Below are 23,703 nucleotides of genomic sequence, written 5' to 3' on the forward strand. Positions count from 1 at the left end.
TCCAACGAGCGGACGGCGCCGACGTCCAATGAGCGGACGGTGACGACGTCCAACTAGCAAACGTCGCCGACGTCCAACATGCGGATGACGCCGACGTCCAGTCGACGAAGTCCAACGTGCGGATGACGCCGACGTCCCATAAATTCCCATTGAAAATGAATGGAAAAAATTTTGGACGTCCATGGACGTCAATGGTATCAACTTACATAGGCGTCAATGGAATCCAAGTACATTGGCATCAATAAAATGAAAAAACATAATTAAATGCCATTAGAAATAAATGGGAAATTTGGACGTCCATGGACGTCAATGGCATCACTCTTCACAAGCGTCAAAGGAATTGGGGAAGTTTGGGGGACACGTCCTATTGATATCTGGTCATTTATTGTTGATTTGGGGAAAAAAGAAGAAATTCCCATTGAAAATGAATGGGAAAAATTTTGGACGTCCATGGACGTCAATGGTATCAACTTACATAAGCGTCAATGGAATCCAAGTACATTGGAATCAATAGAATGAACAAACATGAAGAAATGACATTGGAAATGAATGGTAAGTTTGGACGTCCATGGACGTCAATGGCATCACCCTCCATAAGCGGCAATGCGATCGGGGACATTTGGGGGACACGTCCTAATGATATCTAGTCATTTTCTGTTGATTTAGGGAAAAAAAAAAAATTTCCCATTGAAAATGAATGGGAAAAATTTTGGACGTCCATGGACTTCAATGGTATCAACTTACATAAGCGTCAATGGAATCCAAGTACATTGGCATCAATAGAATGAACAAACATGAAGAAATGCCATCGGAAATGAATGGGAAGTTTCGACGTCCGTGGACGTCAATGGCATCACCCTCCATAAGCAGCAATGCAATCGGGGACATTTGGGGGACACGTCCTCTTGATATCTAGTCATTTTCTGTTGATTTGGGGAAAAAAAAAAAAAATCCCATTGAAAATGAATGGGAAAAATTTTGGACGTCCATGGACGTCAATGGCAGCACCCCCCATAAGCGTCAATGGAGTTGGGGACGTTTGGGGTATACGTCCTATTGATATCTGGTCATTTTCTGTTGATTTGGGGAAATGTAGTTTTTTCCCCATTGAAAATGAATGGGAAAAATTTTGGACGTCCATGGACGTCAATGGCAGCACCCCCTATAAGCGTCAATGGAGTTGGGGACGTTTGGGGGACACGTCCTATTGATATCTGGTCATTTTCTGTTGATTTGGGGAAATGTAGTTTTTTCCCCATTGAAAATGAATGGGAAAAATTTTGGACGTCCATGGCCGTCAATGGCATCGACATCCATATAGTCAATTGAATCCAAGAACATTGGCATCAATAGATTCGACATGCATGGCCGTCAATGGCAATGCAATATAAAGTCCATTGGAAATCCTATTGAAAGTGAATGGGAACTTTTCCCATTAGAAATGAATGGGATAGTTTTTGGCAAATATCCGGGGAACCGTAAATTTTTTCCAAATTCTGTATACAACTTTTATGCCCCTCACCGTCCCGGAATTTTTGATGCCCAAATTATGTGATTTGGTCAAAAATTGTAGGACTAGATACATTTTGAAACTTTTTTTTTTGTCACGGAAAATTGCCGTTTACGGACGAACGGAAAAATTTTCGGGGCCATTTGTAAAGTTTCCTGTGTCACGCTAAAATTCCGGTCGTGCCGATACTTGAACGGTGCCGATCGGTCTAACGGTTCGGGCTGTGAAGCGCGCGTTTTTTTTCCATTCAAAATGAATAGGAAAGTTTTTGGCAAATTTCCGGGGAACCGTAAATTTTTGCCAAATTCTGTATACAACTTTTATGCCCCTCACCATCCCGGAATTTTTGATACCCAAATTACGTGATTTAGTCAAAAATTGTAGGACTAGATACATTTTTAAAGTTTTTTTTTTTTTCGGAAAATTGCCGTTTACGGGCGAACGGAAAATTTTTCGGGGCCGTTTGAAAAATTCCCATCGTCGCGCGAAAATTCCGGTCGTGCCGATACTTGAACGGTACCGATCGGAGGTACGGTTCGGGCTGTGCGGCGCGCCGAAAAAAACGTCAACAATTATTGACCTATAATAATAATAAACTAGAAACTGCAATTTCGGGAGAAATTACACACCTTGGTCTTTCCTCTGTGGAGATACAGATCTTAGCCCCACTTAGGTCTATCAATAGAATGGATCATAATGCTAGTCATTGGCAAAAAACAAAGTAAAAGCCGTTAGAAATGAATGGGAAGTTTGGACGTCCATGAACGTCAATGGCATCACCCTCCATAAGCGGCAATGCAATCGGGGACATTTGGGGGACACGTCCTAATGATATCTAGTCATTTTCTGTTGATTTGGGAAAAAAAAAAAATCCCATTGAAAATGAATGGGAAAAATTTTGGACGTCCATGTAAGTCAATGGCGGCACCCTTCATAAGCGTCAATGGAATTGGGGAAGTTTGGGGGACACGTCCTATTGATATCTGGTCATTTTCTGTTGATTTGGGGTAATTTTGTTTTTTCCCCATTGAAAATGAATGGGAAAAATTTTGGACGTCCATGGCAGTCAATGGCATTGACATCTATATAGTCAATTGAATCCAAGTACATTGGCATCAGTAGATTCGACATGCATGGCCGTCAATGGCATCAATGCAATGTAAATTCCATTGGAAATCCCATTGGAAGTGAATGGGAACTTTTCCCATTCTAAATGAATGGGATAGTTTTTGGCAAATTTCCGAGGAAGCGTAATTTTTTTCCAAATTCTGTATACAACTTTTATGCCCCTCACCGTCCCGGAATTTTTGATGCCCAAATTATGTGATTTGGTCAAAAATTGTAGGACTAGATACATTTTGAAACTTTTTTTTTTTTCACGGAAAATTGCCGTTTACGGACGAACGGAAAAATTTTCGGGGCCATTTGTAAAGTTTCCTGTGTCACGCGAAAATTCCGGTCGTGCCGATACTCGAACGGTGCCGATCGGTCTAACGGTTCGGGCTGTGAAGCGCGCGTTTTTTTTTCATTCAAAATGAATAGGAAAGTTTTTGGCAAATTTCCGGGGAACCGTAAATTTTTGCCAAATTCTGTATACAACTTTTATGCCCCTCACCGTCCCGGAATTTTTGATACCCAAATTACGTGATTTGGTCAAAAATTGTAGGACTAGATACATTTTTAAACTTTTTTTTTTTTTCGGAAAATTGCCGTTTACGGGCGAACGGAAAATTTTTCGGGGCCGTTTGAAAAATTCCCATCGTCGCGCGAAAATTCCGGTCGTGCCGATACTTGAACGGTACCGATCGGAGCTATGGTTTGGGCTGCGCGGCGCGCCGAAAAAAACGTCAACAATTATTGAATAATAATAAATAAAGAATAAAAAGTACAATAAAGTTGTACAACAACATAACCTTGTTCTTTCCCTTGGAAAGACCAAGGTAACTAGAAACTGCAATTTCGGGAGAAATTACACACCTTGGTCTTTCCTCTGTGGAGATACAGATCTTAGCCCCACTCAGGTCTATCAATAGAATGGACCATAATGCCAGTCAATGGCACTAAACAAAGTAAAAGCCATTAGAAAAGATTGGGAGAATTGGACGTCCATGAACGTCAATGGCATCACCCTCCATAAGCGTAAATGGAATTGGGGACGTTTGGGGTATACGTCCTATTAATATCTGTCATTTTCTGTTGATTTGGGGAAATTTAGTTTTTTCCCCATTGAAAATGAATGGGAAAATTTTTGGACGTCCATGGACGTCAATGGCAGCACCCCCTATAAGCATCAATGGAGTTCGGAACGTTTGGGGGAGACGTACTATTGATAACTGGTCATTTTCTGATGATTTGGGGAAATTTAGTTTTTTCCCCATTGAAAATGAATGGGAAAAATTTTGGACTTCCAGGGACGTCAATGGCAGCACCCCCCATAAGCGTCAAGGGAGTTGGGGACGTTTGGGGTATACGTCCTATTGATATCTGGTCATTTTCTGTTGATTTGGGGAAATTTAGTTTTTTCCCCATTGAAAATGAATGGGAAAATTTTTGGACGTCCATGGACGTCAATGGCAGCATCCCCTATAAGCGTCAATGGAGTTGGGGACGTTTGGGGGACACGCCCTATTGATATCTGGTCATTTTCTGTTGATTTGGGGAAATGTAGTTTTTTCCCCATTGAAAATGAATGGGAAAAATTTTGGACGTCCATGGCCGTCAATGGCATCGACATCCATATAGTCAATAGAATCCAAGTACATTGGCATCAGTAGATTCGACATGCATGGCCGTCAATGGCATCAGTGCAATGTAAATTCCATTGGAAATCCCATTGGAAGTGAATGGGACTTTTCCCATTTGAAATGAATGGGATAGTTTTTGGCAAATTTCCAAGGAAGCGTAATTTTTTTCCAAATTCTGTATACAACTTTTATGCCCCTCACCGTCCCGGAATTTTTGATGCCCAAATTATGTGATTTGGTCAAAAATTGTAGGACTAGATACATTTTGAAACTTTTTTTTTTTTCACGGAAAATTGCCGTTTACGGACGAACGGAAAAATTTTCGGGGCCATTTGTACAGTTTCCTGTGTCACGCGAAAATTCCGGTCGTGCCGATACTTGAACGGTGCCGATCGGTCTAACGGTTCGGGCTGTGAAGCGCGCGTTTTTTTTCCATTCAAAATGAATAGGAAAGTTTTTGGCAAATTTCCGGGGAACCGTAAATTTTTGCCAAATTCTGTATACAACTTTTATGCCCCTCACCGTCCCGGAATTTTTGATGCCCAAATTATGTGATTTGGTCAAAAATTGTAGGACTAGATACATTTTGAAACTTTTTTTATTTTTCGGAAAATTGCCGTTTACGGGCGAACGGAAAATTTTTCGTGGCGGTTTGAAAAATTCCCATCGTCGCGCGAAAATTCCGGTCGTGCCGATACTTGAACGGTGCCGATCGGTGGTACGGTTCGGCCTGTGCGGCGCGCCGAAAAAAACGTCAACAATTATTGAATAATAATAATAATAAACTAGAAACTGCAATTTCGGGAGAAATTACACCTTGGTCTTTCCTCTGTGGAGATACAGATCTTAGCCCCACTCAGGTCTATCAATAGAATGGACCATAATGCCAGTCAATGGCACTAAACAAAGTAAAAGCCATTAGAAAAGATTGGGAGAATTGGACGTCCATGTCCGTTAATGGCAGCACCCTCCATAAGCATCAATGTAAGTTTGAGGGACACGTCCGATTGATATCAGGTCATTTTTTGTTGATTTGGGGGAGAAAAAAAAAATTCCCATTGAAAATGAATGGGAAAAATTTTGGACGTCCATGGACGTCAATGGTATCAACTTACATAAGCGTCAATGGAATCCAAGTACTTTGGCATCAATAGAATGAACAAACATGAAGAAATGCCATTGGAAATGAATGGGAAGTTTGGACGTCCATGGACGTCAATGGCATCACCCTCCATAAGCGGCAATGCAATCGGGGACATTCGGGGGACACGTCCTAATGATATCTAGTCATTTTCTGTTGATTTGGGGAAAAAAAAAAAAATCCCATTGAAAATGAATGGGAAAAATTTTGGACGTCCATGGACGTCAATGGTATCAACTTACATAGGCGTCAATGGAATCCAAGTACATTGGCATCAATAGAATGAACAAACATGAAGAAATGCCATTGGAAATGAATGGGAAGTTTGGACGTCCATGGATGTCAATGGCATCACCCTCCATCAGCGGCAATGCAATCGGGGACATTTGGGGGACAAGTCCTAATGATATCTAGTCATTTTCTTTTGATTTGGGGAAAAAAAAATATTTCCCATTGAAAATGAATGGGAAAAATTTTGGACGTCCATGGACGTCAATGGTATCAACTTACATAAGCGTCAATGGAATCCAAGTACATTGGCATCAATAGAATGAACAAACATGAAGAAATGCCATTGGAAATGAATGGGAAGTTTGGACGTCCATGAACGTCAATGGCATCACCCTCCATAAGCGTAAATGGAATTGGGGACGTTTGGGGTATACGTCCTATTAATATCTGGTCATTTTCTGTTGATTTGGGGAAATTTAGTTTTTTCCCCATTGAAAATGAATGGGAAAATTTTTGGACGTCCATGGACGTCAATGGCAGCACCCCCTATAAGCGTCAATGGAGTTAGGGACGTTTGGGGGAGACGTCCTATTGATAGCTGGTCATTTCCTGATGATTTGGGGAAATTTAGTTTTTTCCCCATTGAAAATGAATGGGAAAAATTTTGGACGTCCATGGACGTCAATGGCAGCACCCACTATAAGCGTCAATGGAGTTGGGGACGTTTGGGGGACACGTCATATTGATATCTTGTCATTTTCTGTTGATTTGGGGAAATGTAGTTTTTTCCCCATTGAAAATGAATGGGAAAATTTTTGGACGTCCATGGCAGTCAATGGCAGCACCCCCTATAAGCGTCAATGGAGTTGGGGACGTTTGGGGGACACGTCCTATTGATATCTTGTCATTTTCTATTGATTTGGGGAAATGTAGTTTTTTCCCCATTGAAAATGAATGGGAAAAATTTTGGACGTCCATGGCCGTCAGTGGCATCGACATCCATATAGTCAATTGAACCCAAGGACATTGGCATCAATAGATTCGACATGCATGGCCGTCAATGGCATCAATGCAATGTAAATTCCATTGGAAATCCCATTGAAATGAATGGGAAATTTTCCCATTAGAAATGAATGGGATAGTTTTTGGCAAATATCCGGGGAAGCGTAAATTTTTTCCAAATTCTGTATACAACTTTTATGCCCCTCATCGTCCCGGAATTTTTGATACCCAAATTATGTGATTTGGTCAAAAATTGTAGGACTAGATACATTTTTTAACTTTTTTTTTTTTTCGGAAAATTGCCGTTTACGGGCGAACGGAAAATTTTTCGGGGCCGTTTGAAAAATTCCCATCGTCGCGCGAAAATTCCGGTCGTGCCGATACTTGAACGGTACCGATCGGAGCTACGGTTTGGGCTGCGCGGCGCGCCGAAAAAAACGTCAACAATTATTGAATAATAATAAATAAAAAAGAAAGAAAGAAAGAAGTACAATAAAGTTGTACAATAACATAACCTTGTTCTTTCCCTTGGAAAGACCAAGGTAATAAAAAAAAGTACAATAAAGTTGTACAACAACATAACCTTGTTCTTTCCCTTGGAAAGACCAAGGTAATAAGTACGATAAAGTTGCAGAACAGCATTACCTTGTTCTTTCCCTTGGAAAGACCAAGGTAATAACGGCGTTACAATATAACGGCGTTACTAACGGCGTTATTTTTTTCAGTAGTGGGTAATCTAATTAATTACTTTTCTCATCTTGGCAACGCCGTTACCGTTACTGAGGACGGAAAGGCATGCGTTACTATGCGTTACTATATTGGTCGAAAAGTCTGAGGGAGACGGACTCACCGAGACGACAGAGCAGGAGTATGGATGAGGAAAGAAAGTTGTGACGCCGAGCAAACGCGATGCTAGGTAGCTCCAATAATACATGTTGTAGCCGATAGCTAGTACAAACTACGCGCGCATGTTATGGTAGATATGGTAGACATGATAGATATCACATGTACTGTACATAGATATAACTAGATGCAAAATGACAGACATGGCACTAAATGAGTTAGTAGACAGCCGCCATCTTAAAGCAGTACTTTTTAGGACGGCTCTGTTGTAGAGAACCTTCCTAGCGAACCTAAGTAACTTTTTATCTAAAATACTTCTAAATCGGCAAAATCTTGACTTGAATCTATCTTTAAATGATGAAACAGTTTTAAAACTTTAATATGTTGAAAGTAGAGAGAAGGGAACTAATGCAATAATGGGAGCAATTTTAACAACTTTTAACAGCTGATTCAGGGTAAAGGGTAAATTAGGGTAAAGAATTGGGCTCGGGCCAATTGTACCAAAAACCTTCACAAAAAACTTCACATAGTGTGGCCAATGTTTTTTTTTTTTTTTTTTTTATTGAGGAAAAATAAAAGTAATTATCACCAATTACTTTGCCAAGTAACTAATTACTCTTACATTCAGTAATTGAGTTACTAACGCAATTACTTTTTGGGAGAAGTAATTTGTAACTATAATTAATTACTTTTTTTCAGTAAGATTAACAACACTGTGCAAGAATTATCTTGCTCGGTTGGTAGGATTGGGGTCCGTAAGGTGCTAGTCACATGATCTGTTCGAAAATTTTTTTTTGACGCATTATGAAATATTTTGTAGGATTCATGTTCTTTTCATTCATTAATCATGTTTTATAGCTTTACAACTTTTGGAGACAAGATTTTACCTGCTAGGTCTTTATTTTAAATTCATATATTGGAGTCATATATTCGTTGGTTCATTCATATTTACTGTAAGTCAATTACATGCTATGACATTTTTCAACCACTTAACCTCCTCAATCTCCGCGTATGCATCCAGCATAGAGTGACATCATGTACAGTCAAAACCCATCTGAGCTCGTCAGACTGAGAAGCATCTTGTCTATATCTGATATGAAACTATTACCTCCTGTATGTGGTTTCTATCAGTCTCGCAAAAATCTGATTTTTTTGCTTTGTGACTGTCGAGACTACAAAAGAGTAGGCATGTGCCGATTACCGGTTTCAAGGTATACCGTAGTATGAAAACATCAAGGTTTCAAAACCGCAATTTTTTTTCCGTCATACCGTCCCTAAGGTATTAGCTATTTTTTTATGTCCCAAAAAATGCATGGAGAAATCACTCGCTTGCAGCTGTAAGGCTCAACCCTCCTCCACTAGTTGTAGCTCAGTGTCAGTAAGTCAGCTGTGCTACAAGATGGCTGGAGGAGGTGAAACTCCTAAACTTTTTCTCCCATTGAAGACAACAAAATCGCTGGTATGGGAATACTTCGACCACAGAAAAATTACAGACTGCCGCAGCTTAGGGGAGGGCTAACTGACATGTAAAACATGTTTACGAAGGGTGGCTGCCGAGGCGGAAATACCTCCAATATGATTTCGCATTTATACAAAATTAAAGATTAGTAACTCCAGCGTGTTTAATGTGTCTAGCGGAGGTATAGCGTGTTTTTTTTTTTCTCTCTCTGGCAGCTGTCTGTGTTAAGAAAGAGAGTGTGTGTATAAAGTAAACATGATACGAGTCATACGCACGTGCTTTTTGTGGAAAATAATTCAATTATTTTTGTTCTAATGGTAATAATGTTGAGGTTTGGCTGTGCGTTTAGGCTCACCTAACGGACTGCATTTATTTTAATTAGAATATTTCAGTTATTTTTTGTTATTTTTTAAAATTTATTTTAACTTAACATTATACTTATATTCCAATTTGCTGATGTGTTTTGAAAAATAAAAATCCTGTTCAATGGAATTAAAATTTTTTTTTTTCAACCCAGATATCTCAAAGTAACACATTTTAGAGCTTTAATTGCAATACCGTGATACCGTGATTTTTTTGCTCAAGGTTATCATATTGTCACAATCTCATACCGGCACATGGCTACAAAAGAGCCATCCAGTTTCAATACGGATTGGCTAAAAATCAGACTTTTGCTGCCAGTCTGAACAAGGCCAAAGTGTCTTAAGTCACGAAAGTCTAGGAACTGCAATTAGCAGTTACTTAAGAAGCGCATGTTTTCACAACAGAGCAGTCAGCCTCACATCTCATTATCCTCCCTGGAAGCAAGGCCTCACCAATCCCTCCACTTTAGTCGTAACCATCATCGATCCGGATCAAGTGTCGCTCTAACTGTGTGCCCAGGTGCACTCTGGGGTATCGACCGAATAATGTTAAGAGCTTTGTGTGATTGGCAAGGGGCAAGGCATTGATCGGGCGCTAAGTCGCTGCCGCTTTAATGATGTGTCAATGGACAGGCTTATTGATCTGCAGTCCAAGCTCATCATCGCCATGGACGTGGCTAAAGGGATGGAGTACCTGCACAACCTCACCCAGCCGATCATCCACAGAGACCTCAACAGGCATAATTGATATTTGTCACACATAAATCGGGTTGTTGTTCATTTCATGACAGGTGTGTTTTTTTTGCAGTCATAATATTCTTCTCTATGAAGATGGGCATGCAGTCGTGGCTGATTTTGGTGGTAAGACTTCAGTTCGAGTACAACACATTTATATTTCATCATTAGATCAATGGCAGCGAATGATTAGTGATCGCATTTGTTTCTCTAGAGTCCAGATTCCTTCAGTCTGTGGATGAGGACAACATGACCAAGCAACCAGGAGTGAGTCGTAAATCTTATTTGTTTGTGCTTATTTTAACCAATTAGATTTAAGCTTCCATGTGTCGTCATGTCAAACTAAACTACCGCTCACATGAAATAGAAAAAAAAAAGTGAAATGTTTGTAGTAAGTAAGTAACTAGAGACGGTGGAAAATAATACGATATGACGATATAAAAAATATGTAATTTTTTAAATTGAGATTTTAACTTTCTATCGTTATTATCGCCATAGACCTGTAAGTGCAATGCATATTTGGCCAGCCAGCAGATGGCGCCTGATTTACACTAACTGTACATTGATGGGATTCGGTATGCCATAGTAGTACCACCAATATACCTCAAGATGTCCCTATCTCCTCTCAAAAGCCAATTGGTGAGTAATGCATGCAAGACAATCAAACATACCGTAATTTTTGGACTATAAACCTAAACTTTTTTCCCCTCATTTTGAATTGTGCGGCTTATAGTCCAGTGCGGCTTATTTGTTGATTTATTTAGGTTAATAGGTAACACTTTATTTGACAGCGCCCTCATAAGACCGTCATAATTATGACATGACACTGTCATGGGCATTAATAAATGCTTATGACAGATGTCATTAAGTGTTATCCGGCAAATTTTGTCATTAACTCCATTTATGTCCAGCTCGGATTTTTTACATCCCTTCAAAAGTGAGATAATTTGTCAGATGACACTAAACGACATCTGTCATAAGCATTCATTAATGCTCATGACAGTGCATGTCATCATTTCGACGGTCTTATGACTGTCTTATGACGCCGTTGTCAAATAAACTGTTACCGGTTAATATCTTTTGGTGTAAATATCCCATAATACAGTGACAACCACTGCGGCTTATAGTCCGTTGCGGCTTATCTATGAACAAATGCCGTTTTCGGGTCAAATTTGGTGGATGGAGGCTTACAGTAAAGTGCGCCTTATAGTCAGAAAATTACGGTAGTAATACATATAAGCCAAACAGAACACAGACAACACAATTCGTTCCAATATCAATTTTAATTTATTATCAATGATATTATGCAAACATAATATTCAGTAATTTTAAAAGTCAAAACCACTAATCGCAAGTATGAGTAAATAGTTAGAAATCTTGAGATTTGAGGAAAATTATGTATGCTTCTGCGCTGCTTCTGTTTACACTGAAGTTTTATGTTGCACCACTTCTTGTTACTAGGGTTGTTCCGATCATGTTTTTTGCTCCCGATCCGATCCCGATCGTTTTAGTTTGACTATCTGCCGATCCCGATATTTCCTGATCCGATTGCTTTTTTTTGCTCCCGATTCAATTCCAATCATTCCCGATCATATACATTTTGGCAATGCATTAAGAAAATAATGAATAAAACTCGGACGAATATATACATTCAACATACAGTACATACAGTGCCTTGCAAAAGTATTCGGCCCCCTTGAACCTTGCAACCTTTCGCCACATTTCAGGCTTCAAACATAAAGATATAAAATTCTAATTTTTTGTCAAGAATCAACAACAAGTGGGACACAATCGTGAAGTGGAACAACATTTATTGGATAATTTAAAGTTTTTTAACAAATAAAAAACTGAAAAGTGGGGCGTGCAATATTATTCGGCCCCCTTGCGTTAATACTTTGTAGCGCCACCTTTTGCTCCAATTACAGCTGCAAGTCGCTTGGGGTATGTTTCTATCAGTTTTGCACATCGAGAGACTGACATTCTTGCCTATTCTTCCTTGCAAAACAGCTCGAGGTGATGAGCTGTGTTGCTTTTACGCCAAACATATCGTTTTGCATTGTGGCCAAAAAGTTCAATTTTGGTTTCATCCGACCAGAGCACCTTCTTCCACATGTTTGGTGTGTCTCCCAGGTGGCTTGTGGCAAACTTTAAACAAGACTTTTTATGGATATCTTTGAGAAATGGCTTTCTTCTTGCCACTCTTTCATAAAGGCCAGATTTGTGCAGTGTATGACTGATTGTTGTCCTATGGACAGACTCTCCCACCTCAGCTGTAGATCTCTGCAGTTCATCCAGAGTGATCATGGGCCTCTTGGCTGCATCTCTGATCAGTTTTCTCCTTGTTTGAGAAGAAAGTTTGGAAGGACGGCCGGGTCTTGGTAGATTTGCAGTGGTCTGATGCTCCTTCCATTTCAATATGATGGCTTGCACAGTGCTCCTTGAGATGTTTAAAGCTTGGGAAATCTTTTTGTATCCAAATCCGGCTTTAAACTTCTCCACAACAGTATCTCGGACCTGCCTGGTGTGTTCCTTGGTTTTCATAATGCTCTCTGCACTTTAAACAGAACCCTGAGACTATCACAGAGCAGGTGCATTTATACGGAGACTTGATTACACACGGGTGGATTCTATTTATCATCATCGGTCATTTAGGACAACATTGGATCATTCAGAGATCCTCACTGAACTTCTGGAGTGAGTTTGCTGCACTGAAAGTAAAGGGGCCAAATAATATTGCACGCCCCACTTTTCAGTTTTTTATTTGTTAAAAAAGTTTAAATTATCTAATAAATGTTGTTCCACTTCACGATTGTGTCCCACTTGTTGTTGATTCTTGACAAAAAAAATAAATTTCATATCTTTATGTTTGAAGCCTGAAATGTGGCGAAAGGTTGCAAGATTCAAGGAGGCCGAATACTTTTGCAAGGCACTGTAAGTACTGTATTTGTTTATTGTGACAATAAATCCTCAAGATGGCATTTACATTATTAACATTCTTTCTGTGAGAGGGATCCACGGATAGAAAGACTTGTAATTCTTAAAGGATAAATGTGACTTTGTATATTGTGACTAAATATTGCCATCTCGTGTATTTGTTGAGCTTTCAGTAAATGATACTGTAGCCACTTAACTGTTCTGCCTAAATGCATGATGGGAAGTGCAACCATGACTGCGTAGTGGCACCAATTGATATATCTTCTCTGTGTTGGGAAATAACATAGGGTGTAAAGATTAAGATCAACTACTACCTTTCTTCCCCACATTGCTTTCCCATGATATTTCTAATGGTTGAGAGAGGGATTTTAAGGCTTTAGCCAATTAAAAAAAGGCTCCAAAGACTTCCAAAATACACTCTACTCATTTTACGCTGCCTTTTAGCTCTATATAAAGGTAAATCGGCGCCATTATAGATTGAACGCGACAATGCGTGAGTGGGTCGTGCAGCGCATGCGTTAATTTCGTGAAATATTGTAACGTGATTAATTAAAAAAAAATTAATTACCGGCGTTAACGCGATAAATTTGATAGCCCTACTTTAAGCCTAAACTAAAGACTCTGGATGAGTGTAAGACATTTTGTCTGTAACGTTAAATACAATTAGAAAACGATTTAATAAAAAAAAATTTTTTTAAATTTTTAAAAGGCATGTCCGATATTTTTTTGCCGATTCCGATACTTTGAAAATGACGTGATCGGACCCGATCGATCGGGTTCCAAAATGTATTTGTACATCTCTATTTGTACCTACTTCAGATTTGGAAAATACTGTATAATCAGCGATAAGCCTCTCCATTCCTCCATTATAAGAGATTTAATCGATGCCTGAGTGAGTTAACTTGGGTTAAACATGTAGCATGGGCTTGCCTGCACCTGCAGTCAATTACCCAGCGGCACACCAAACTGCCTTCATGCAGATTTTGTCCCGGCATGATGAATCATCACAACCCAGGATGCTTAGCCTGCATTTTGGTGTTAAGTGTGTTGCCTCTCTTGAGAACCGCCTGTTGGCAGAAACCAGTTGCCCTTGCACAAATGCATTGTTTGCCATAGCAACTGACTGTTTTTAAATGCGTGTTGAAGATGTTTTTTAATGAGTCCGTCTTGTCTTGTCTTTGTGTGTGTGTGTGTGTGTGTGTAGAACCTGCGATGGATGGCTCCTGAAGTCTTTACCCAGTGTACTCGCTACTCAGTCAAGGCAGACATGTTTAGCTACGCACTCTGTCTGTGGGAGCTGCTGACCGGAGAGATTCCTTTTGCACATTTGAAGCCTGGTAATTAGCTAAAACTAAACTAAAACAGTACATAAAATTAATACGGTACAGATAATGTAAATAAAATACTAAATAATATTTATTTTTAAACTTGTCCTGTTTAGCTTCATGATCACACTTTTAGCTCATTGGCTGCCATTGACGTCTAGCGCCGTCAGTGGCACTGAATGATGAGTATTCACAGCCAGCCCTCCCAGTTTCAATGTATAGGACGGCTATTGTCGTCAATGTCAGGCAATGAGTTAATGAAAATAAACAGACATGGGGAATGGAGATAATATACATACAAAACACATATTAGCCGCACCCGACTATAAACTGCTGTTCACATTTTAATATGCAATGTTTACATAGAAAGAGAGCCAAACAGATTCACAAGCGTCTTTGGTGTGTTCACAGCTGGTCTGAAACCACAAAAAGCCCTTACATTTTAAAAACCAGGTCGCTTCATTTACAAAGAATTAAAAATAAAATCCACTTCTCCTGGAGTTCTTAGCTGGCAGTGGACTGCGTCCTCTTAAAATTCCCATACATTGGTATGAAAAAGTATCGTATTAAGTATTGTAATTTCTCACATTTCTGCATAAAATCACCATCAAATGTGATCTGATCTTTGTCAAAGTCACACAGATGAAAATACAGTGTCTGCTTTAACTAAAACCACGTAAACATTAATAGGTTTTCACATTTTAATGAGGATAGCATGCAAACAATGACCGAAGGGGGAAATAAGTAAGTGAACCCTCTGCCTAAGGAGATTTAAAGAGCAATTGAAACCAATTTTTACCAAACATTTTAAGTCAGCTTTTTGCCCAATCACTGATGAGTGCCTTAAAGCTGCCCTCCTCACCATAAAACACACACCTAATAAGAAATGTCTCGATGACAAGATTTGTCTTATGTGCATCATGGCTCAGTCAAAAGAGCTGTCTGAAGACCTGCAATTAAGGATTGTTGATTTGAATAAAGGGGGAAAGGATACAAAACCATCTCTAAAAGTCTAGATGTTCATCAATCGACAGTCAGAGAAGTTGTCTACAAATGGAGAAAGTTTGGCACTGTTGCTTCTCTCCCAAGGAGTGGCCGTCCACCAAAGATGACACCAAGAGTTCATTGCAGACTACTCAGAGAGGTAAAAAAAGAACCCTAGAGTGTCTGCTAAAGACTTCCAGAAATCACTGACACAGTCCAATATCTCTGTGCACACATCAACTAAATGTAAAACTATGGCCAAGAATTGTGTTCATGGGAGGACTCCACGGCGGAAGCCACTGCTGTCTAAAAGAGCCATTGTTGCTCATTTATTGTTCGCAAAAAGGCACTTGGACATTCTACAGACGTTTTGGCAAAATATTTTGTGGACTGATGAAACCAAAGTTGAATTGTTTGGGAGTAACACACAACATCATGTGTGAAGGAAAATTGGAACACCTCACCAACATCAACACCTCATCCCCACTGTGAAGCATGTTGGAGGGGGCATCATTATTTGGAGCGGTTTTGCTGCCTCAGGGCCTGGACAACTTGCAATCATTAATGGATGTTTTGCAGGAAAACCTGAGGCTGTCTGTCAGACAGTTGAAGCTAAAAAGAAGATGGATGCTGCTACAAGACAATGATCCAAAACACAGAAGTAAATCAACTTCAGAATGATGTCAGAAGAACAAAATTCACATTCTGGAGTGGCCAAGTCAAAGACTACTCCAGACTTGAACCCCATTGAGATGCCAGACATCCCAGGAATCTGACTAAACTACAGCAATTTTGTAGAGAAGAATGGGCCAAGATTAGTCCTGATCGGTGTGCTAGACTGATCTGGAGCTACAGGCAGCGTTTGGTTGAACTAATTGCTGCCAAAGAGGGGGCCACAAAATATTAAATGTGATGGTTCACTTACTTATTTTTCCCCCTTCTGTCATTGTTTGCATTCTCTCCTCATTAAAATGTGAACACCTATAAACGTTTGGGTGGTTTTAGTTGGAGCAGACAGTTTTTTCATCTGTTTGATTTTGACAAAGATCAGATCACGGTTGATGGTGATCTGATGCAGAAATGTGAGAAATTTCAAAAGGTTCAGATACTTTTTCATACCACTGTAAATCTGGACATGGCAAGTCCATCATAACACACAGTTGCTGTCTGTTCTTTTTTCAATTGTCAAACCACTCACAGCTAGCCTTACTGTTCTTCTGTAATGACACCAAGTACCAGATAGCGCCTCCTTTTGACTGTAAAATCCCTGTAATGCCAAACGACAAGCATCGTGCTAGCTAAGCAAGTTCAATGTAGCCAACAATAAATTGTAAAAATTGCCTGAACGACAAAACTCTTGTCTTACCGTCATCAGCTGCCGCCGCAGCGGACATGGCCTACCATCACATCCGGCCTCCTGTCGGCTACTCCATCCCTAAACCCATCTCAGCACTTCTGATGAGAGGATGGAACGCATGTCCAGAGGTAACCCTATTTGAGAGCTGGCACCTACATTTATTTATTTATTTATATATTTATTTATTTTCAGTAAAATGAAATGACACTTTAGTGATTTCACTTTTCTGGTTCGAGCTGTAAAGTGATCTTGCCAACAAACTGCTTAGATGCTCCTTCTTCCTTAATACCTCTGAGGCAAAGGACGCTGAGTCAGCCGCAAATGCATTCAACGCTAATGAATGGCACATTCATATCCCCCAGATCATACATTATTGCATGCATGTACAAAAATTACCAGCACACATGACCTGTATGATGTCCCTTTTATGCCATACACCCTCCATTTTCCTATTATGAACCCCACTGAGCAGGTTCATGTTTTTTTTTTCCCATGCTTGTTTATGTATAAATTAGGGCTGTCAAAATTATTGCGTAATGGGCGTTAATTAATTCTTTTAATTAATCACGTTAAAATATTTGACGCAATTAACGCAGATGCCCCGCTCAGAGAGATTTAAATGAGAGTACACAGTGAAACGCTCACTTGTTGTGTTTTATGGAGTTTTGCCGCCCTCTGCTGGCGCTTGGGTGCGACTGATTTTATAGGCTTCAGCATCCATGAGCATTGTGTAAGTAATTATTGACATTAACAATGGCGGGCTACTAGTTTATTTTTTGATTGAAAATTTTACAAATTTTATTAAAACGAAAACATTAAGAGGGGTTTTAATATAAAATTTCTCTAACTTGTACTAACATTTTTCTTTTAAGAACTACAAGTCTTTCTATCCATGGATCGCTTTAACAGAATGTTAATAATGTTAATGCCATCTTGTTGACTTATTGTTATAATAAACAAATAGTCCTTATGTACCGTATGTTGAATGTATATATCCATCTTGTGTGTTATTTTTCCATTCCAACAATAATTTACAGAAAAATATGGCATATTTTATAGATGGTTTGAATTCTGATTAATTGCAATTAATTACGATTAATTAATTTTTAAGCTGTAATTCACTCGATTAAAAATTTTAATCGTTTGACAGCCCTAATTATAAGGTATTAAAATTTTTAATCGAGTGAATTACAGTTTAAAAATGAATTAATCGTAATTAATTGCAATTCAAACCATCTATAAAATTTGCCACATTTTTCTGTAAATTATTGTTGGAATGGAAAGATAAGACAAGATGGATATATGCATTCAACATACGGTACATAAGCACTGTATTTGTTTATTATAACAATAAATCAACAAGATGGCATTAACATTATTAACATTCTTTTAAAGCGATGCATGGATAAAAAGACTTGTAGTTCTTAAAGGATAAATGTTAGTTCAAGTTATTAAAAAAACAAGTAACAAGCGCACATCACACTGTACTGTCATTTTAATCTGTTTGAGCGGGGCATGTGCGTTAATTGCGTCAAATATTTTAACGTGATTAATTTAAAAAATTGATTACCGCCCATTAACGCGATAATTTTGACAGCCTGCTTATAATAGCTCCTTTACTTTCGAAAACAATATCTAATTTCAGGATCGTCCAGAGTTTTCTGAAGTGGTCACCAACCTGGAGGAGTGCTTATGCAATGTTGAGGTAGCAATTGAAACGTATTACAATTTTTTTTAAGAATCATCATAACTGCACCTCCTAATACTATATGTGTGTTCGCATGCGTCCAAAGCTGATGTCACCAGCCTCCAGTAACAGCAGCGGCTCTTTGTCACCCTCGTCGTCCTCCGACTGCCTGCTGGCTCGAGCCGGGCCAAGTCGGGGTCACGTGGCTGCTCTGCGGTCTAGGTTCGAGTTGGAGTATGCGCTCAATACTCGGGCCTACGCCTTCTGGAGTCAGAGGTGGGAAGAAATGACATAACTCTAGTCCAGAAGTGCCCCATACTTTGGCACGATTGACTTAGCAGAGAAACAACTCTCAGAGCCCCTTTAGCCTATGACACACTCTCCATGGCGCCTGGCCTTTGATTGACATAGTTGACGGCAAGTCGGTTCTTATTCATGCACGAGGCACAACACAAGCACAGTAAAGCACATGTCCAGACAGCTGTAAGGTAATAACCAAAAATATTCCCAGTTGTTATGTGACGTAAGGGTACAGTATATACAGTAGTACCTCTACTTACGAAATTAATTTGTTCTGGAAGTAGTTTTGTAACTTGAAAATTCTCTAAGTCAGGGGTCCCCAACCTTTTTTGCACCACGGACCAGTATTATTTGTGTCTTTTTTTAACGGACCGGTGTTCTGACTAATTTTGCAACCCATCAAAAATTGCAACGCTGCGGTTCTGCGCATGCGCGTAACATTAAACATGGCCGCAAATGCTGCGATTCCAAAGTAAACACTGCAAACTTTCTTTAAAGCAGTACTTCTCAAATAGTGGGGCGCACCCCCCCGGGGGGGCGCAGAGCGATGCCAGGGGTGGCGCGTGTGACCTCAGGGAACTTTTTTTTTTTTTGCCGTACTAGAATAAAGTGTACTCGCACATCCACTCAGTGGGTGGCAGTGGCGCTTTCATTTTCAAAGTGCGCGCAGTATTTTTGAAGTAAGCAAGAGCACACGGATTCACGGAAGAGACTAATGAAGAGCTGGAGTGCTGTGCGCCGTTTTCGAAAGCCGTTTCCGAAAGCCGTTTTCCGGCCGGACTCACGCAGCGACCCACTGTCTTCTCCGGTTCTCACGTGTCCGCCCAAGACGTGCCATTTTCGGCTTGGGATCGTCACGACGACCGCCCTCACCTACGGTTCTCCCTCGGCTGCCGAGAATGCGCTTTTTTCGGGCCGTTTGCGTTTTGGCTTCGACATTTAATACAGTGGTAGACGAGGAAAGACCACTGTTTACTGTGTCTAAAAATGATTATAGCGGACAGCCGGAAGCCAAATCCATTAAGACGCCACTTAAAGACATTAGACCCCAATCTCATTGATAAGCCGCTTGGTTGTATTTCAGTGAAAAAGTGCCGAAAATTGCCAACAATCGTCCCGCTTTGTCAGTGTGATATCAGTAAACCAGTGAGCACTGTTAGCATGCTCAGTGCAAAATAACCCCACGTCATTGCAAACTGGAGGTGATACTGGGAGCAGCGAAAATAAAAACTATCCCTCTGTCCAAAGACACTTTTTTTTTTTCTTCTTCTATTCAGTTTTGTTTTTTCGGTCAAATTTTTGGGCATATTGTCCTCATGAGTTAATGTTTCTAATCAATTTGAATTTGTTATTATTCACTGTTTTTATTTTTCAGTATCAAATGGTCAAAAATGTACGTTGAGTGTATTTTTACAGTTTGGATGTGACTTTTTTTTTTTTTTTTTAATTCAGGCAAATTGATGCGCGTTAAGGCTTTTCTGTTACAAACAAAACAATGTTAATAAAGTTATACTTTATAAGTTGATCTGTTATTTTCTCTAATAGAAAAAAAGGATACAATGTGAGGCAGAGGCATACTTATAATAATAATATTATAGACAAATAATACTATTTACAGTGGTGGCAGAGTTTGGGGGGGCGCGAAACATTTACGTCTTCCTTGGGGGAGCGTAACAGAAAATAATTGAGAAGCACTGTTTTAAAGAAAGGAATATTAATTTACGTTTGATCATGGAAGGACATGTAGAAAAGTTCTCCTCAGGTACATCCTGCCATGTTAGCTGCACACAACAACTGCACACCGCTCTCTCACCATTAACGACTTTGCCTTGTCGTTAAGCATTAATTAAGAAGCCCGCTTCACAAAGATACGATGTTGGAAATTGTAGCGAGGTTTTCAATGCTCTTGAAACCATATCAGGATATTCCGTAATTACTTTAATCCAGAATCTCAGTAAAATTGTTGTCTCAAATGTATGTTTAAGGTCGCCATCATTTGCGATCTCTCCAAGCTGATCCTCCTGTTGCACAGGCATGCTCGAATCACTCAGTTTATTCACAAACGGGTCACGAATCCACTCCTTCGCCGTTCGTGGGTCTTCGAGGTTGTAGGCTCATCTTCTGGCTCGTCAGGTGCCCCTTTCGCCGTTAAAAATAGCTCCAAAGACGTCTGTTTTCCAGTCATCTTCGCTCGTGTGGGGGCTAATTATTTCCGGGAACAGATGTGCTGCGCCCGCGGCCTGGTAATACGTTTTTATCGAGGACAAGCGCACATAAATATATTATATACACAAAACAAGATGTACTGCTAGCAGTCCAATCAATGGAGTTCTATGACGACATTCTAATCCATCCTGTCGTATTATATCTAGAGTAGACAGGGGTATTGGCGTGTTAAGCAGGGGCACAGGGTTAATTCGGCCAGAATGCGGTCGTTAATATTATTTCTGTGCGGCCCGGTAGCAAATGCGCCACGGACCGGAACCGATCCGCGGCCCGGCAGATGGGAACCCCTGCTCTAAGTACAGATGCATTTTCCATGTAAATTCCCTAATCCATTCCAAGCCCCCCCCAAATTCAGACAAATCTTTTATATTGCATAAAAATGCATCAAAACATGTAACAAATACATGTTACAATTAGATTATTGCGCAATAAACATCAAATCACAGTTGTGCATAATGTAAAAAAACAAGAATAGATACCCATGTAAAGCTGTCTGAAGATGAAGGGTGAATGAAGAGGACGCTGGGATACACACATACACATACTGTAGATGCCCCTTTTAGTAAGCTTGAAAACAATAAACCTATACGACCGGATATCCGGTTTTACGGGTGAGAGATAAAGCTGTATCGATAGTAAATTTACCATTCGACAGTAATTACCCATTAAATATTCAATGAATCAATAGTAGAGGTCGAATTTGGCTATCGCGAGCACAAGAATCGGCTTCTAATGCCTAGTTCAGTGCATTGCTTAATGGGATAATAATTTAGCTTTTACTTCACATGCTGCACTTGTGTCATTCACCACACAGCACACTTAGATTGAGACCCCACGCATGAAATAATATGGACAAGCACAACTCACGGTCGTGGTTGCCTCAGAAGAACCGCTACTAGTCGCTGTCATTACCCGATCGTCACTGACGTGTCATAACAACGCAAGAGCTGACAAAACCACTGGAACGCACGATCCGTAGCGTTTTCTTCACAGCCCAAAACGAAACTAGTAGTGGCAACGAAGCAACATGCTAAAACAACGGACAGTTTGAGCACCGACGCAAGCGACGTGCAGCGATTGATTTTCAACGCACCCAGGAAAAACAAAGTCGGACTTTGAAGTGAGGAAGGCAGCCAGATCTGTTCGCATGGGACAGAGCTAGAGTGAAGTGTAGAGCGGTACAGAGATAATGAGTTTTTAACCCTGAAAAATAACCCACTACAATGGTGGAACGGGCAGCACGACCATCTGGAGATGTTTTTTTTCCCCGTGAAACGCAGTCTACTTAAACATGAACATGTGGATTAGTTGCTCTTCCTCAAGAAAAAATCTGCCCTTCAAAAAAGATATGGACAGTGATGAAGAGTAAAAAAAATGTGGAAACACAGGCATAAGTGAAAGACTTTGCTGTGTATAAGGTTAAAGTAATGATTAATGACCTGTGTAAAATGCCATATTTTTATTCCCCCAATTATACCAGTGGTAAAGCATAATTTATTATTTATTTATGATAACATTGCAGGTTTGATTATTTTTTTTCTAGAGCTGCTGCATATAATTAATATTTTTTGTTTGTAAGATGTTTACGTTCAAAGTTTGCACTTAAATTACTTACCTCTTGTGTTCAAAACACCAGGAAATACAGTAATTGAATTACTGCACTTTATTGTTGTCTGTCACTGGAATTTTATTATAAATCCCATCCAACAAAATGACGGTCATATAGTAAGCTTTAATTTTTTTTTCATTAAAAAATAAAACATAACATTGGTATGAAATTTTGTTGTTTAATTTTGCTATTAGAAATGTGGTCTTTTTTATATGTTTAAAATATTGTACGAACACGCACAACAAATGTTTACTATTGTATCGTTTTCACTCTGTATCGAACCATATCGTTCTTAAACTGTATCGAGTCGTATAGAATCGCTCGGCCATTAAAATGTATCGTTTTTTTAATCGAATCGTAACCTGTGTATACATATCGAATCGGCTTCATGCCAGAGATTCCCAACCCTACCTTTTAGCCAGTTGGATGCCAGGAATGCTAGGCAATAGCCAATGGCAGAGCAGCTATACTAAGTATGTTACGTTCAGTAAACTGTGGAAGCTGCAAGTACGAGCGATACTGTATTTTTGCCTTTTGTACCCTGAAATTTCTTTCCTAACTAGAGGCAATATTTTCCCGTTGAGACGTGTCTTAACCTGAAAATTCTGTACTTAGAGACGGTCGTAAGTAGACGTACCACTTTATAGGATTTTAGTGTATATAAGAAAATCAGTATATTTTATCTGTATTTAGTAAAGTGATATCTATATAGTTATATATATATAAATGGAACTTTGTCTGTATATTCATTCCCTATGGATTCTGAAACGGCTTGGCGGAAGTTTTACACAATTGGGCTTTGTTTTTGGGAGTGTTCTTAGATGGGTTTGATCCCCTGTAGGCCTCAATTTAGTGGAGAAAATTAATTTGAAAATCCAAAAATTAGCATAGAAAATGCGACATGATTGTGGAGGCGACAGCCCCACCTTTTGGGCAAGGAGCGCATTTCTTGCGATTGCAATGTCGCAGTTGGCTTCCAGACTTTAGTTTCAAAAAATGTGCAATTTTCCAGAATATTGATAAGGGATTATTTTCAACTGGATATCTTAATCTCTATGAAGGTGAGTTTGTGTGTGCATGTTTTCCTGCAATGTACATTTTGGCCAGCGGATGGCACTTAACATTCGCTGACTTCCTACATTGATGGCATTCAATATGCCATAGTAGTCCCACCAATCAGCCTCCAGATGTCCCTATCTCGACTCAATACAGTAGTTAGCCAATTGGGTCCCCTGCCAACCATACATAAGTAAT

General features: G+C 39.6%; 1 protein-coding gene across 1 annotated transcript in view; it reads left to right on the plus strand.

Annotated features, from left to right (window-relative positions):
- The window catches only part of tnni3k (TNNI3 interacting kinase), a 96,748-nt gene that overhangs the window by 68,430 nt on the left and 4,615 nt on the right, over positions 1–23,703 (plus strand). The window contains exons 17-23 of the mRNA XM_057841367.1: positions 9,926–10,030; positions 10,101–10,153; positions 10,242–10,294; positions 14,166–14,298; positions 16,646–16,755; positions 18,273–18,332; positions 18,421–18,590. Coding sequence (XP_057697350.1) covers positions 9,926–10,030; positions 10,101–10,153; positions 10,242–10,294; positions 14,166–14,298; positions 16,646–16,755; positions 18,273–18,332; positions 18,421–18,590 — 684 coding nt within the window. The remainder of the gene's footprint in view (positions 1–9,925; positions 10,031–10,100; positions 10,154–10,241; positions 10,295–14,165; positions 14,299–16,645; positions 16,756–18,272; positions 18,333–18,420; positions 18,591–23,703) is intronic.

The sequence above is a fragment of the Corythoichthys intestinalis genome, chromosome 7, assembly GCF_030265065.1.
Source record: "Corythoichthys intestinalis isolate RoL2023-P3 chromosome 7, ASM3026506v1, whole genome shotgun sequence".
Lineage (NCBI taxonomy): Eukaryota > Metazoa > Chordata > Actinopteri > Syngnathiformes > Syngnathidae > Corythoichthys > Corythoichthys intestinalis.